The sequence below is a fragment of the Hyperolius riggenbachi genome, chromosome 3 (assembly GCF_040937935.1).
Source record: "Hyperolius riggenbachi isolate aHypRig1 chromosome 3, aHypRig1.pri, whole genome shotgun sequence".
Classification (NCBI taxonomy): domain Eukaryota; kingdom Metazoa; phylum Chordata; class Amphibia; order Anura; family Hyperoliidae; genus Hyperolius; species Hyperolius riggenbachi.
The window spans coordinates 91,876,031-91,893,566 of NC_090648.1; the positions used below are offsets into that span (position 1 = coordinate 91,876,031).

General features: G+C 47.4%; 1 protein-coding gene across 1 annotated transcript in view; it reads left to right on the forward strand.

Moving 5' to 3' along the window:
* The first annotated feature begins 6,281 nt into the window (after positions 1-6,281).
* Positions 6,282-17,536, forward strand: part of CAMSAP3 (calmodulin regulated spectrin associated protein family member 3) — a 151,195-nt gene continuing 139,940 nt past the window's right edge. The window contains exon 1 of the mRNA XM_068274583.1: positions 6,282-6,726. Coding sequence (XP_068130684.1) covers positions 6,615-6,726 — 112 coding nt within the window. The 5' untranslated portion in view covers positions 6,282-6,614. The remainder of the gene's footprint in view (positions 6,727-17,536) is intronic.

Consider the following 17,536-nt stretch of genomic DNA (forward strand, 5'->3'; position numbering starts at 1 on the left):
TGTAGAACACACAATGTTATACTGTACAACACATACAAACACACAATGTCACACTGTACACCACACACCCCTCTGCCACACACAGTGTACACCGCACACACAATGTCATACTGTACAACACACACACAAAATGTCGCACTGTACAAAACACACCTCTGCAACACACACTGTCACATTGCATACCACAGACCCCTCTGCCACACACAATGTACACCACACACCTCTGCCACACAATGTCACACTGCATACCACAGACCCCTCTGCCACACACAATGTACACCACACACCTCTGCCACACACTGTCACACTGCATACCACAGACCTCTCTGCCACACACAATGTACACCACACACACCTCTGCCACACAATGTCACACTGCATACCACAGACCCCTCTACTACACAATGTCGCACTGCATACCACAGACCCCTCTGCCACACACAATGTACACCACACACCTCTGCCACACAATGTCACACTGCATACCACAGACCCCTCTGCCACACACAATGTACACCACACACCTCTGCCACACTGCATACCGCAGACCCCTCTGCCACACACAATGTACACCACACACCTCTGCCACACTGCATACCACAGACCCCTCTGCCACACCCAATGTACACCACACACCTCTGCCACACACTGTCACACTGCATACCACAGACCTCTCTGCCACACACAATGTACACCACACACCTCTGCCACACAATGTCACACTGCATACCACAGACCCCTCTACCACACACTGTCACACTGCATACCACAGACCTCTCCGCCACACACACAATGTACACCACACACCTCTGCCACACAATGTCACGCAGCATACCACAGACCCCTCTACCACACAATGTCACACTGCATACCACAGACACCTCTGCCACACACACAATGTACACCACACACCTCTGCCACACATTGTCACACTGCATACCACAGGCCCCTCTGCCACACACAATGTACACCACACACCTCTGCCACACAATGTCACACTGCATACCACAGACCCTTCTGCCACACACACTATACACCACACACCTCTGCCACACACTGTCACACTGCATACCACAGACTCCTCTGCCACACACAATGTACACCACACACCTCTGCCACACTGCATACCACAGACCCCTCTGCCACACACAATGTACACCACACACCTCTGCCACACAATGTCACACTGCATACCACAGACCTCTCTGCCACACACAATGTACACCACACACCTCTGCCACACGTCACACTGCATACCACAGACCCCTCTGCCACACACTGTCACACTGCATACCACAGACCCCTCTGCCACACACAATGTACACCACACACCTTTGCCACACAATGTCACACTGCATACCACAGACCCCTCTGCCACACACAATGTACACCACACACCTCTGCCACACTGCATACCACAGACCCCTCTGCCACACCCAATGTACACCACACACCTCTGCCACACATTGTCACACTGCATACCACAGACCTCTCTGCCACACACAATGTACACCACACACCTCTGCCACACAATGTCACACTGCATACCACAGACCCCTCTACCACACAATGTCACACTGCATACCACAGACCCCTCTGCCACACACAATGTACACCACACACCTCTGCCACACTGCATACCGCAGACCTCTCTGCCACACACAATGTACACCACACACCTCTGCCACACTGCATACCACAGACCCCTCTGCCACACACACTATACACCACACACCTCTGCCACACACTGTCACACTGCATACCACAGACCTCTCTGCCACACACAATGTACACCACACACCTCTGCCACACAATGTCACACTGCATACCACAGACCCCTCTACCACACACTGTCACACTGCATACCACAGACCTCTCTGCCACACACAATGTACACCACACACCTCTGCCACACAATGTCACACTGCATACCACAGACCCCTCTACCACACACTGTCACACTGCATCCCACAGACCTCTCTGCCACACACAATGTACACCACACACCTCTGCCACACAAAGTCACACTGCATACCACAGACCCCTCTACCACACAATGTCACACTGCATACTACAGACCCCTCTGCCACACACAATGTACACCACACACCTCTGCCACACAATGTAACACTGCATACTACAGACCCCTCTGCCACACACAATGTACACCACACACCTCTGCCACACACTGTCACACTGCATACCACAGACCCCTCTGCCACACACAATGTACACCACACACCTCTGCCACACAATGTCACACAGCATACCACAGACCCCTCTACCACACACTGTCACACTGCATACCACAGACCTCTCTGCCACACACAATGTACACCACACACCTCTGCCACACAATGTCACACTGCATACCACAGACCCCTCTACCACACAATGTCACACTGCATACCACAGACCCCTCTGCCACACACAATGTACACCACACACCTCTGCCACAAAATGTCACACTGCATACCACAGACCCCTCTACCACACAATGTCACACTGCATACCACAGATCCCTCTGCCACACACAACCTACACCACACACCTCTGCCACACAAAGTCACACTGCATACCACAGACCCCTCTACCACACAATGTCACACTGCATACTACAGACCCCTCTGCCACACACAATGTACACCACACACCTCTGCCACACAATGTCACACTGTATACTACAGACCTCTCTTCCACACACAATGTACACCACACACCTCTGCCACACACTGTCACACTGCATACCACAGACCCCTCTACCACACAATGTCACACTGCATACTACAGACCCCTCTGCCACACACAATGTACACCACACACCTCTGCCACACAATGTCACACTGCATACTACAGACCCCTCTGCCACACACAATGTACACCACACACCTCTGCCACACAATGTCACACTGCATACTACAGACCCCTCTGCCACACACAATGTACACCACACACCTCTGCCACACAATGTCACACTGTATACTACAGACCTCTCTTCCACACACAATGTACACCACACACCTCTGCCACACACCGTCACACTGCATACCACAGACCCCTCTGCCACACAATGTCACACTGCATACCACAGACACCTCTGCCACACACACAATGTACACCATACACCTCTGCCACACATTGTCACACTGCATACCACAGGCCCCTCTGCCACACACAATGTACACCACACACCTCTGCCACACAATGTCACACTGCATACCACAGACCCTTCTGCCACACACACTATACACCACACACCTCTGCCACACACTGTCACACTGCATACCACAGACTCCTCTGCCACACACAATGTACACCACACACCTCTGCCACACAATGTCACACTGCATACCACAGACCCCACTGCCACACACAATGTACACCACACACCTCTGCCACACACTGTCACACTGCATACCACAGACCCCTCTGCCACACACAATGTACACCACACACCTCTGCCACACACCGTCACACTGCATACCACAGACCCCTCTGCCACACACACTGTACACAACACACCTCTGCCACACAATGTCACACTGCATAGCACAAACCCCACTGCCACACACAATGTACACCACACACCTCTGCCACACACTGTCACACTGCATACCACAGACCTCTCTGCCACACACAATGTACACCACACACCTCTGCCACACAATGTCACAATGAATACCACAGACCCCTCTGCCACACACAATGTACACCACACACCTCTGCCACACAATGTCACACTGCATACCACAGACCCCTCTGCCACACACACACACCTCTGCCACACACTGTCACACTGCATACCACAAACCCCTCTGCCACACACAATGTACACCACACACCTCTGCCACACGTCACACTGCATACCACAGACCCCTCTGCCACACACTGTCACACTGCATACCGCAGACCTCTCTGCCACACACAATGTACACCACACACACACACCTCTGCCACACAATGTCACACTGCATACCACAGACCCCTCTGCCACACACACACACCTCTGCCACACACTGTCACACTGCATACCACAGACCACTCTGCCACACACAATGTACACCACACACCTCTGCCACACAATGTCACACTGAATACCACAGACCCCTCTGCCACACACAATGTACATCACACACCTCTGCCACACAATGTCACACTGCATACCACCAGAGCAGGGACAAGGCCCTCCAGCACCCAAGGCTGAGACACCAATGTGCGCCCCTCCATCCCTCCCACCCCAGCCATCACACACTGATTGCTATTAGACTAAGAGGGCCACAGGGCCCACAACCTCCCCAACACCTTAATATCTAGTTATCTGGCTTGCAGTCACTGCCATGGATCCCCTTTTCTTATTTCTTTCTGCTTAATACACAATTAGGAATGACAGCTGAATGAATTGTGCGCCCCCTCCTACACTGCGCCCTGAGGCTGGAGCCTCTCCAGCCTATGCCTTGGCCCGGCCCTGCATACCACAGACCCCTCTGCCAAACACACACACACACACACACACACACACACACACACACACACACACACACACCTCTGCCACACACTGTCACACTGCATACCACAGACCCCTCTGCCACACACAATGTACACCACACACCTCTGCCACACAATGTCACACTGAATACCACAGACCCCTCTGCCACACACAATGTACACCACACACCTCTGCCACACACTGTCACATTGCATACCACAGACCCCTCTGCCACACACACACACACCTCTGCCACACACTGTCACACTGCATACCACAGACCCCTCTACCACACACACACACACCTCTGCCACACACTGTCACAGTGCATACCACAGATCCCCTCTACCACACACACACACACCTCTGCCACACACTGTCACACTGCATACCACAGACCCCTCTACCACACACACACACACACACACACGGAAACAGTAAATTCGGGCGCCTGAGGCTAGTGGACAAATCGGGCGCCGCCATTCACTCCTATAATAAATATCGTTTAATGGGCGCCCGATAGGAAAAAAGGGCGCCGGAGAAAAATAACGTTTTAAAAGCGGCACCCGGAGACTTAATGTTTTATTACTGTTTCTCATGATTACACATTATTTAATGATTTATACATTTTTAAATTTTATTTTTAAACGAAAAACAGTACAATATTTTTTTTCAAACATTATTTTTAAACGAAAAACAGTACAATTTTTTTTAAACATTATTTTTAAACGAAAAAACCAACAGGGGGGTCTTAGGTTTAGGCACCAACAGGGGGGTCTTAGGTTTAGGCACCAACAGGGGGTCTTAGGTTTAGGCACCAAAAGGGGGGTCTTAGGTTTAGGCACCAACAGGGGGGTCTTAGGTTTAGGCACCAACAGGGGGTCTTAGGTTTAGGCACCAACAGGGGGGTCTTAGGTTTAGGCACCAACAGGGGGGTCTTAGGTTTAGGCACTAACAGGGGGGTCTTAGGTTTAGGCACTAACAGGGGGGTCTTAGGTTTAGGCACCAACAGGGGGGTCTTAGGTTTAGGCACTAACAGGGGGGTCTAGGGGTTAGGGGTAGGTACAGGGAGGGTTACTTAGGCACCAACAGGGGGGGTCTTAGGTTTAGGCATCAACAGGGGTGTCTAGGGGTTAGGGGTAGGTACAGGGAGGGTTACTTAGTAATTTTTTTTTTAAACGTTATTATACGTTTCACTATTTAAACGAAAGATTAACGTTTTTACAATTGCCGATTTAATGCACATTATTTAATGATTTATAACTTTAAAAACCATTAATTTTAAACGAAAAACAGTACAATATTTTTTTAAACGTTATCCATGCTTATCGTTAAAAATCCGGCGCCCTTTTTTTCCCAGTGCCCCTTTTTAACGTACGCCACACACACACCTCTGCCACACTGCATACCACAGACCCCTCTGCCACACACAATGTACACCACACACCTCTGCCACACTGCATACCACAGACCCCTCTGCCACACACAATGTACACCACACACCTCTGCCACACAATGTCACACTGCATACCACAGACCCCTCTGCCACACACTGTCACACTGCATACCACAGACCCCTCTGCCACACACAATGTACACCACACACACACACCTCTGCCACACACAATGACACCCTCACGTGACTGCCATATCGCATATGTCATATAGGCGCACATAATAGGATGCTGCTATGAATCACCCGGTGAGATCAGGCTCATTACTGTGATCATTGCGGGGCATGGACTGACTTCCTCCTTTGTCCGTTCTGAATTACCTGTTAGGAAGCGGGAGAGACTCCTCCCTGCAGTGAGGTCACATAGCGAGAGGGAAGGAGAGACGGGCAAGGGGGAAGGGAGGAGAGAGACAGCCAGTGCACCTGAGACAGCTGGAAGGACTACAGGCGACCGACTGCAAGACCCTCCCGGATCACCGGCGCCCCCCGTCTCCCCCTCCATGTGGTGCTGAAGGGACAGCGCTGAGCCTGAACCCCACTACTAGCACTGGACGAGGGGGGATCACCCAGCGCTGCGACCTTCCTTGTGCCCTGCACGACCCCCCCTCTCCCATTCCATCCACACCCCCCATGGATCTTCTGCACTAGCCAAGACCCCCAGCCAGCAGCATCAGGATGAAAAAGAGCTTTTTGGTGCCAGAGATTAAACCTTTGGATGTATATGATGCACAGCAGGCCAGGATCTCTGCCTCTCTCAGCTGGCTCATCTACAAATGCTATGGCAGAGGTAAGCATTGTATGCCATGATTACAGTGTTCTCCTACAGCTCTCATTATGTCATGGGTTAGGTATATTACACACACTGGATTGTATGTGTGGGGAAGAGTATGGGAGCTGCACTGAAATTCTACATCAGGTGTGGTTTGCTGTAGGGTGAAGGCCCTTCCATAACATATGCATGGTGCCCACCTGGACATTTGATGGGCTGTAATGTTTTTTGTTTGGGTGGATCCAGTATCACTATAGAAACAAATCATTTTATTTGTAATCATTTGATGACATTGTGGAAAAGGTACCCACACATTGCTTGATTTTTATTTTTTTTTCCATTGAGCGATTGAGATCGACTTTATTAGGCGATGGACTACAGTTTGGTTTTATCGAAAGTCAATTGAGTAGTGGCCCACACACTACCAACAAGATCCTATGTAATTCTCCTTCACAGTTAGAATCAAATGGTCGATCAGTTCCTTGATAAAATGATCCTCTATACAGAATCAAAGCGGTGAGTTAGGAATGGCAGATTTAATTGCAATCACTTCTGATAAAATGATTAATTGAGACAGCAAGAACATTTTAGACATAATTGAATGGATCCTTTCTGATGATTATTAGATTCTTTTCCAATTAGTTTTAAAATCATTCATTTAAGAAGATTGCCATGTATGTGGCCAGCATAAGAGTCCTAGCCTCTCTTTGGACCCCAGAACAATAGCTCACTGGTGGTTTAGAGGGTCTTTAACACTCCCACTATTATAAATTTAAAAAAATGTGCTTAGCTGTGATGTTGTACAAGGGCAAGATCAGGAAATCACTCGTCTGTCTGTCTGTCTGTCTGTCTACCTTCCCTTCTGCCTTCCTTATCATCATCCCTGATATCTAAATAATGTTGTCTTGTCACAGAGCTCTAATTATCATCCTCTCACAATTACCATTCTCCCACAGTCACTGATTGCCCAGTTTCCCATGGATCACCTGTATTAACTGATGAGTTATTTTTCTCCCCACACCAGATCCTACCCTGCCCAATCCCCCGTTGGTATTTGACCCTATTTAAGAGGAGCGGTTAACATCCATAATCCCTTGTGCTGTGCAGCCTCCAACTCCTTCCTGTGAGGACAGGGTTAAATTCACATAGATCATTAGTGACTTGGTTAATGGGAATTCATTTAGAATGAGGGCAGGAGATATGTTAACCCCAAGATGCTGGATGCCTGTGCCACACTTTTTATTTATTTTTTTCAATCACGAGCTTAATAAAAGATTGAGAGTTATTATATAACCTGTATAGTCACATCTATAATGCGCACACACATAAGCCTTATCCTGTTCTTTTGTGATATGTATTATATTAGGGGAATTTAATAGCATTTTATGCTATTTTATGTCTTCTTTTTTTCCCTCTAGCCCTCTTCCTGTCAAATCCCTTTTACACGAGACAGGCTAGCTGAAGTTCTAAAGCCCCCATCCTCATTATAAAGAAGGATAACTGCTTCTCACACCCATGTCTAGGGCCGCGTGTATTTATAGGGGGTGTGGAAGCGCAGTTTAGGCTATATGAGATTTATTTGGCCTCTCCCTTCTCCCACAACACCTCCAGGGTTGTTTGCAGAAGCCACAGTTAAAATAGGGGATTTTGTTTTTTGTTTTAATCCACCCACCTCTTTGTATGGGTTGGGGATGGGGCCTGCTTTTGTCTGGGCATTAGGGTGTGTCAGAGAAAACGGGGTACTGTCTTGTCTTCTTTTAATAGGTTAGATGTTGAAAGCTGTCATGTTGAGTTATCCATAGGCATCTATGCAGATGTTCACAATTAGCCTCATAAGGGTTAATTGGCGGTGTGACTGAAAATGTTTTCCAGTCATAATGCATTGGATTGCAGTCATAAACCCATTAAATATGTATGTGTGAGAAGAGGAATTTATTATGTTCTGTGAGAATGCACTAGCTGTATTTCCTATATACTGTGTAGTGTGTACGCCAGGCTGCGGCCTGCAGGCTCCTCCCCCCTCCTGTCAGGGTGACTGTACTGAGTCACTGGGAGTACGGCCTGCAGGCTGTAGCAGGTGTAAGTTGATGTCACCTGTCACAGATGTGTGGCGTCTTGCTGCTCACTGTCATCCTCTGAGCCCTCGGTGTGTTCCACCTGCTGACGTAATGCTTCTGTCACTGCGCACAGCGTTCTGGTTGTGCCCTGGCAACACCTGGAAAGTTTGGGAGTTTTACACATACCTATACCTGCCTTATGTGTTTGTTTTTCAGGCTATTCCTGTATGTCTGCAGTAATGAGTCCTATGTCATCATAGTTTTAATCTCCCGGACGTTTTATTCTCATATTTGACATTTTCCTCTCCATAATGAGTTTATTATTATTATTATTATTATTATTATTTGTAAAGCGCCAAAATTTTTCATGGTGCGTTACAAAGTTATAAACAAACATGGGGTACATCATACAATCATATACAAAATACTGAATCTATACAAAATACATAATTGGTAATGACAGTGACAAAAGTACTTTGATGAATACAATGGGCATGATTCACTAAGACAAATAACATGCCTTATCAGAGTTAACATGCCTTATCAGAGTAGCATAGCAAGCGCTACGAACGTATGCCTGCTAATTGGCAATGACGAGAGCTCCACTCGCAGAAAACCTTGATTATGCTAATGTGGATTAGTTGTTTTGCATGGAGCAATAGAGAAGGGGCATAGTGCAGGGTCAACTGGGCTGTATTCAATCCCTACTGAAATCCGGTTGGGATTGAGCCTGCAGTGGGATGCATCAATCCGTACATCGTATTACTATGCGCTAGCAGAATTTTTTTAGTGGGATTAGCCAGCCTTCTGCCTGTGTGTGGCCAGTTTGATGTGCATCTAATGCTGGGCATACACGGCACATTTTATATTATCAATCGAGCCGCTGATGGCTCGATTGATAATATTCAACCTGTCCGATACTCTGCCGGATCGATACTGCGCTCGATACCGGCGGGAAGAAACGAGCGGCTGATTAGCAGCGCCCGCGGGGACGAGCGGGAATCGATCTGCGCGGACGAGAGGTGATGCGCCGGCATCGAGCCGCTGGCTCGATACTGGCGCACCATCTGTAAGATAGTATGCCCAGCATAATAGGTTCATATACACTGACCACATACCATGGTACAGACATTGGCTGTTCCTGTGCCCCACCTATGTGGTCAGTATAATGAGTAGCTGTTCTCATGTCACCTGCCTGTGATCCCCCATGTGGTCAGTGTAATCATTGACTGTTACTGTTCCCTCCCCCCCCCCCCCCTCCCCTCACATGGCCAGTGTAATGATTGGTTGTTCCTGCATCCCCCTATGTGGTCAGTGTAATGATTGGTTGTTCCCTCCCCTCACATGGCCAGTGTAATGATTGGTTGTTCCTGCATCCCCCCATGTGATCAGTGTAATGATTGGTTGTTCCTGCGTGTTTTAGGTCAGCTTTATCTTGAGTTGCAATGTCTGTAAATCTTCCTTCTGACAGCAGTGAGAGCTGTAAATTATTTGACTGAGTTTGTTGTACATAATGTACCAATGATTAACACCTTGCTCACTTCTACATATAGAAGTGTTGCATAATACCTAGGTTCTCAACAGGGCTGTGGAGTTGGAGTCAGAGTCGAGGAGTCGGAGCAATTTTGGGTACCTGGAGATGGAGTCGGTGGTTTCATAAACTTTGAAGTTGGATGTTTTTTGTACCGACTCCACAACCCTGGTTCTCAACAAGTGGTGCGCGTACCCCTGGGGCTACTTCTAATGGATACACGGGGGTACTTGGGCTTGATAAGCTAAATAAATGTAAGAAATATTGTATTTTGGAAAACTATATATAAACAAATGAATATACAGTTTAGATGATTTAAAAACCGCAGGGAACGCTTGGAAACTATTTGTTCACAGAAAAGTATTTGGTTAATGTATATGTTTAAAGGGGTACCTAGGGGGTACTCGTGACGATGTTACCAATACCAGGGGGTGCTTGGTGAGCAAAGGCTTTCATAAGGGCTACATACCAAAGTAATGCTAAGAAGACCAGACACAGAACATTTATATTGCACTTTTCTCCTGGCAGACTCAAAGCGCCAGAGGTACTATGGCACACGCAGTAGCAATGTTAGGGAGTCTTGCCCAAGGTCTCCTTCCTGAATATGTGCAGACTTGGGGTTGTTTCCACTTGTCAGGATTTATTTGCGGTTTTGTGTGCAGGAAAAATCTGCACAGCAGAGCCATCAGAATTTGCTCGCCGCACACTTCTAGGCGATTCACATACAGTGTATTTAATAGGAAATTCGCATGTGGATCCGGTATGAGAATTTTCATGCGATTTCGCATACGATTTCGCATACAACTAATGTAAAAGCACACAGTCACTGACAAGGTTAAATGCGCATACATACAAACATATGCAAAATCGTATGTGAATTTGTGGTAAAATTCGCATACAAACGCTAATTCGTATCCGCATGCAAGTTCGTTAACGTGGTTTCCGCACCGAACAAGTGGAAACGGGCCCTTACTGAAAGAGCCAAGGTTTGAACCCTGGTCTTCTGCGTCAGAGGCAGAGCCCTTAACTACCACACTAAGAACCACTGGCATGATTGATAGAAACCCATCAAAGGAAACACAAGGTGAAAACAAACTGATGATATAAACAATTGTATCTATCCTCCTACTCCTAAAAATGGCGTTTTAAAATATCCCACAATTTTATTTTTAAATCTGCTTTCAAGCTTTTTCGGTTTCCTTGTCTTTGGTCAGTGACACATGCATTGAAGTATGCCAGAGTTCAAATCTATGAACTACTGACCTTTTTTTTTTTTTTTTAATCTCTTTCCTGCTCTCAGAAGACATTTTTCTTCCAGGAAAATGTTTTATGGTTCTAATTCCTTATAAGTGAGGGTTACACCATAGTCCAACCCAGACAGAAACTTTCTCTTGCATACCGGATTTTAACTCTTACAGGCACAAAAAGGGGGGAAAAAGCAAGACAGCATAGTTATTTGTGTGCTTGGCACTGTATATACACAGGTCTATCCCATCATGTCACGTCACCTCGGGTATCCTTAAGGACTCGTTTCCATTGCAACTGTGGTGCACGTCACTCTCAGGGGCGGAGCTTACAATTTCATTTTATTATAATGCATAGGATTGCGGGCGCAATTCCCTTCCCCCCCCCCCCCCCCCCCCATCCCCGATCCCTTTCCGAAATGCAGGCAACTTTGCTATGCGATTCAGTATGCAGCAGTGTGTAATTTTTTTCCTGCTTCCAAACACTGCTTTACGGCAGAATACCCACTGCTGCAATTCACCGACTCCTGATCACTTGACCTGCATGGGACTCGAGGACCAAGGGGGACCCAATGCTATTATTTTTGCAGGGGGGGGGGGGGGGGCTGTTAAGTCTATTTACGCCCCTGACACCTACTAGGCCCCAAGCACTGGCTTAGGTTGCTTGGTGGATGATCTTGCTCTGGTTTACACCATACATTATCAAAATCTAACAAGTTTTGTACACACTGTGTTCCATGCACCTATATTGGCAGCTTGGATCGGTCCTTTTGCCCGAGATCTGTCGTTCCTCAGCAGTAGATGTAATTTGAATGTGTGGTGAGCTTATAAATTTGTAACTTGTCGTTTTTTGTTGTTAGTTTTTGAAGATTTTTTACTCAGCGTTTTGTGCTTTGTTTAAAGGTGTGTACACACGCGCTATTGTTGCCCAGAGGGACTCGATCAATAGAGCGTCAGTTGTGTTCCCGAGTTTATAAAGCTATGTGATGCTTACTGTTGCTATGGGGAGGATAGTAGGAATGACATCATGGCGGGTGGGCTAAGGAGTGGCGCAATGCACCTGGCGGATCGCTGCACCTTTAAAGTGGACCTGAACTCATGACTTCCTCTCTGCTCTAGAAGTAACCTTTTAAAGAAAAACATTTTCCGTTACAGCTTACAGAACTCCTCCAATAAATATGCAGTGTGTCTAATTCAGGCTTTCATGGAAGCAGACAACGGGTTAACATCCTGTGTTTACAAATTAGCTGCTCTGCTGAGGCAGTCAGCTGACACAGCTGAGCTCAAATTACAGTTGTGATTTGTCACAGATGAATGGGAATTAGACAGGCTAAACTCTCTAAATACATACAGGGTGCATTTCTTTCTGATTTCCTTCTGTCCTATGCAGGTCCACTTTAAACTAGCTTGAAGGACACTCCTGCACATGCTGGAGTCACAGCGGAGACCGCCTTGAATGGCCCTCTCAGTGGTGGTCCATTTAGCTTGTGTTTGTAGCAGTAGGAGGAGCCTGGACCTCTGTATTGAGTTGTCTTGTACATAATGAGTACCGGATGGTCTGATCCTTGTACAAGGTCTTGTTAAGTGGTCTAGTATTAAAATAACCACTTTTCATAGTTTCTACAGCTTGTCAGTCCTGATCATGTGTAACCTTGGCAACCTGCGAATAACCTTTCATAAGATCCCCTAACGAGTAAAGAAAGCAAATCTCATTGAGGGCCCTTTTCCACTACAGCGTTTGCGATTGCTTAATCGCAAAACCGCAAACCGCTAGTGATTTGTCAAATCGCTACAGTTTGCTTTTAGCATAGGAATCGCGGTAGGTCATTTCCACTACCGCGATTCGTTTTTGACCGGATCGCGATCGCGCGGCGGAGCGATTATTGCCGCGATTTTGCTATGCAGTGCATAGCATAGCAAAATCGCGGCCGCGAACGTCGGGGAATCGCCGGTAATTGCGATTCAGCAATCGCTAGCGTTCAGCGTGAACGCTAGCGATTGCTAGTGGAAAAGGGCCCTCATTCATACAGGACACACCCTCATACAGGACACACCCTCTCCAATATGCCGTATCCTCATTCCATTCTAATGTGTGTTACTACAGTCTCATGTTTCCATGGTGATAGCCTGGCGCTAGAGTCCATGCTGCCAGCTTGATTCCTGATTTACCAGAGAACTGGAATGCCGGCATACAAATGTCCTGGTGCTTATGTTCTCCTTTCTTACTGCTTTGCTTTATAAAAAGACTACCCCACCGTGTCCAGCCCAATAACCCAGGATTAAACTACATCCCAATCAGTAGCTGATGCCCCCTTTCCCACAATAAATCTTTACACTTTTTTTTTATATCAGATTATTAGGGATAATCTATGTATGGCTGATACTGTGAGAATACCCTCCCACTTTGTGATGTCTTGACCATGGCGCTGACAGTTTGCTGTCTGTATACCTGTGGGAAATAACAGCTTTTCCAACTGCCAAGCAAGTAGTACCTCCCTCTGTGCACAGAACTCTCAGTAATGAACATTCTGTAGATCACTTGGCAGAACTGAAGGTTGAAACAAGCATGCAGCTAATCTTGTCAGAACTGACAGTGATGTCAGAGACACCTGATCTGCTGCATGCTTGTTCAGGGGCTATGGCTAAAAGTATTAGAGGCAGAGGATCAGCCGGATAATCAGGCAACTGGTATTGCTTAAAAGGTAATAAATATGGCAGCCTCCATATCCCTCTCTCCTCACTTGCACTTTAATATAAAATTGAACTAAGTGAATTCTGAAAACAACCATGTAAATGGAAACTATGCCCTAAACTGTGTTTTTTAAGCAGTCTCAGAGAAACTATTCCTAATAACCTTAACCTCAAACCAAGCTTGCAAACTTTTATTGAACTGATAGGAGCCAGGCCAAAACAAACCTCCAATTCACATCAGGTGCCATAAAGCAATGGTGCTCAAACGGCTGTGACAAGTATGCAGGCCTCTGAAGTGGAGTCCTTGGCCATTATAGTTTATCCTTATTTTTTTTTTTTTTTTTTTTTTTTTTTCCTCAAAAAAACAAAAAACTTTTCTGCACTTAGCAATTGAAAAAAGAACTAAAAAGTAGGTGAAAAGTAATTCCAAACTTATTTTGAACTGAATATGGGCTTTTCAGAGATATTTATTTATTTTATTTATTTATTTATTGTATTTATAAAGCGCCAACATATTACGCAGCGCTGATATTAAAAACTATTAGGTGAATTTAACCATTTTGAGTACACTGGCCTGTATTCAGGGGCTGGTGCTTTCATAAGGACACACTGGGGCCCTGCCAGCTTCTTTGCCCCCCCCCCCCTTCTCTCCCCAAATCTTGGGCTGCAGAGGTCACAAGCTTACTGCCAGTACAGTATGCAAATCTAAGTGGACCCACATATATTTTGGTGACATTGCTGGAGTGAAGCAATACAGAGAAGTGATTGCTAATGTAAATTAATTGTTTTCTGTTTCCTTATGGTGTTTGCGCAGGCTCTTGCCACATCCATGGTGCCTGACTGAAAATGTGATTTCAATCTTGTATTGATAGCAGTAGGGGCACTTTCAGTGTGACACCAGGTTGTGTTGGCGCAGAGCCTGCTGACTCAGCTGGGAGGTAGTCATCTATAGTAGCAGGGGTTGTGGCAGGGTAGGGTTAGGTGAGTTAGGTTAGGGGAGGTGAGTACTGATGGCTTCAGTTAATGAAGGGTTATCAGTTACTGTTAAGCTGGTCATAAATAGATTAGCCAACCTGATTAAAAAGGCTGCACGGATCGCTCAGAAACAGCCTTATCAGTCTGCAGACAGACTGTACACACGCTGGACTGTCGCTGGAACGCCCGCCCCGTGGGAGGGTCTGACGGACCCGTTATTCCAGCCTGTCTAGCGTGTGTACGGACCTTCAAGGTGCATACACATGCACTACTGCAGAGAACGACGGGTCCGTCAGACCCTCCCGCTGGGCGGTCGTTCTCCCGACAGTCCAGCGTGTGTACAGTCTGTCTGCAGACTGATAAGGCTGTTTCTGAATGATCTGAGCGGATTGTTCAGAAACAGCCTTATCAGTCTGCAGACTGTACACACGCACTACTGTCGGGAGAACGACCGCCCAGCGGGAACGTCTGATGGACCTGTCCTCTTTAGTGGTTGTGTACGCACCTTAAAGAGCAACTGTAACTTCAAAATGGCCCCTGGGGGGTACTCACCTCGGGTGGGGGAAGCCTCCGGATCCTAATGAGGCTTCCCACGCCGTCCTCCGTCCCTCGGGGGTCTCGCTGCAGCCCTCCGTACAGTGGCGACGTAAATATTTACCTTCCCGGCTCCTGCGCAGGTGCTCTGGTGGCTGTCGGCTCCGAAGTAGGCGGAAATACCCGATCATCGTTGGGTCTGCTCTACTGCGCAGGAGCAAGTCTCCGGCGCCTGCGCAGTAGAGCGGACCCGACGGAGATCGGGTATGTCCGTCTAGTTCAGAGCCGAAAGCAGCCACAGCGCCCCCGCTGGAGCCTGCAAAGGTAAATATTGAACTGACAGTCGGGTCTGTCGCCAGCTGTTCGTAGGGCTGCAGCGAGACCCCCGTGGGACAGAGGACGGCGTGGGAAGCCTCATTAGGATCCCGAGGCTTCCCACCACCCGAGGTGAGTACCCCCCAGGGGATCTTTTTGATGTTACAGAGTCTCTTTAAGCTCCAGGAGGTTTTGCAAATTTGTGCCTACCAGTCCCCCCCCCCCCCCCCCTAGAGATCTCATGCCTGATAACCCTCTAGCTAGCACTAGGCTAGCTAATATAAATGCCCGGCACCCCCCGATCTCCGACGCTCCCCCGTTAATACGTTACCCAGCCTGGATCCAGCGATCGGCGCTGCATCCCCGTACAGTTCCGGGCTTCTCTATGTGGAGGATCACACATGACGTCAAATGCGCAAACCCGATCCTCCCCATAGAGAGACTGAAGCTGACACAGTGTTGGGCATACCGCTAAGGAGGTTAAAGGTGGCCATACACTCGTTAGATTAGCAGCAGATCGATCATCAGATAGATTTTCTGATCTATCTGATGTTTAGGAACATTTTTTTACTAGGAACAGATTTCCAATAGATTTTAGTATATCTATTGAAAATCGATCTGATGGCATTTTTTTTTGCCATCAGATTTCCATTAGGTCCAATGCAAATTAATAAGCAATCTCATCAGATCGACCTGGATTTTCCAGCATGTCAGATCGATTGAAATCGATCGGGCAATCGATTTCCGATCGACCGCTAATCGGCTGAGTGTATGGGCCCCTTAATCCTGGGAATACATGATGCGTTTCTGCCATTCGATTCTCCGCTCAAGCGTTTTTGCTGATCGATTCTCCACTTGATTCTCTTATCTTCCACTCATTTTTCCTATCTTTTTGGAACGGGAGATGGAACATGTCGAAAATCATCTATCGAACCATCTATCTGCTTCAAAAACGCAGTGTGTATTCCCAGCATTAGCATCAATGAACTATGTACTGTATATAAATGCTGTATGAAACTTGGCAGAGGCGGATAAAGACTGCTGAGAATCCTGTGCGTGTACAGCAGTCAGCCTGGCAGATCGGTTTGGCTTACCAAGTGCATTGTTCTTCCCACTCAACCTTCCCCCGCCCCTCACACTCCTTGTGCCCCTCTCCATCAGCCCTCCTCCCTGCAGGCGAGCTACTGTACAGTGTCGGCCTCACCCACAACCATAGTGACATCATTTATGGGAGGAGCCAGACAGGGGGGGGTTGAAGGGCCTTATGGGGGGTCCATAGACACAGCACCTGACAATGCTCCTCATTGCTGCTGGACCCATTTGCAGTACTGAGGTTCCATAGATTTACAGTGCCTTGCAAAAGTATTCGGCCCCCTTGAAGTTTTCCACATTTTGTCACATTACTGCCACAAACATGAATCAATTTTATTGGAATTCCACGTGAAAGACCAATACAAAGTGGCGTACACGTGAGAAGTGGA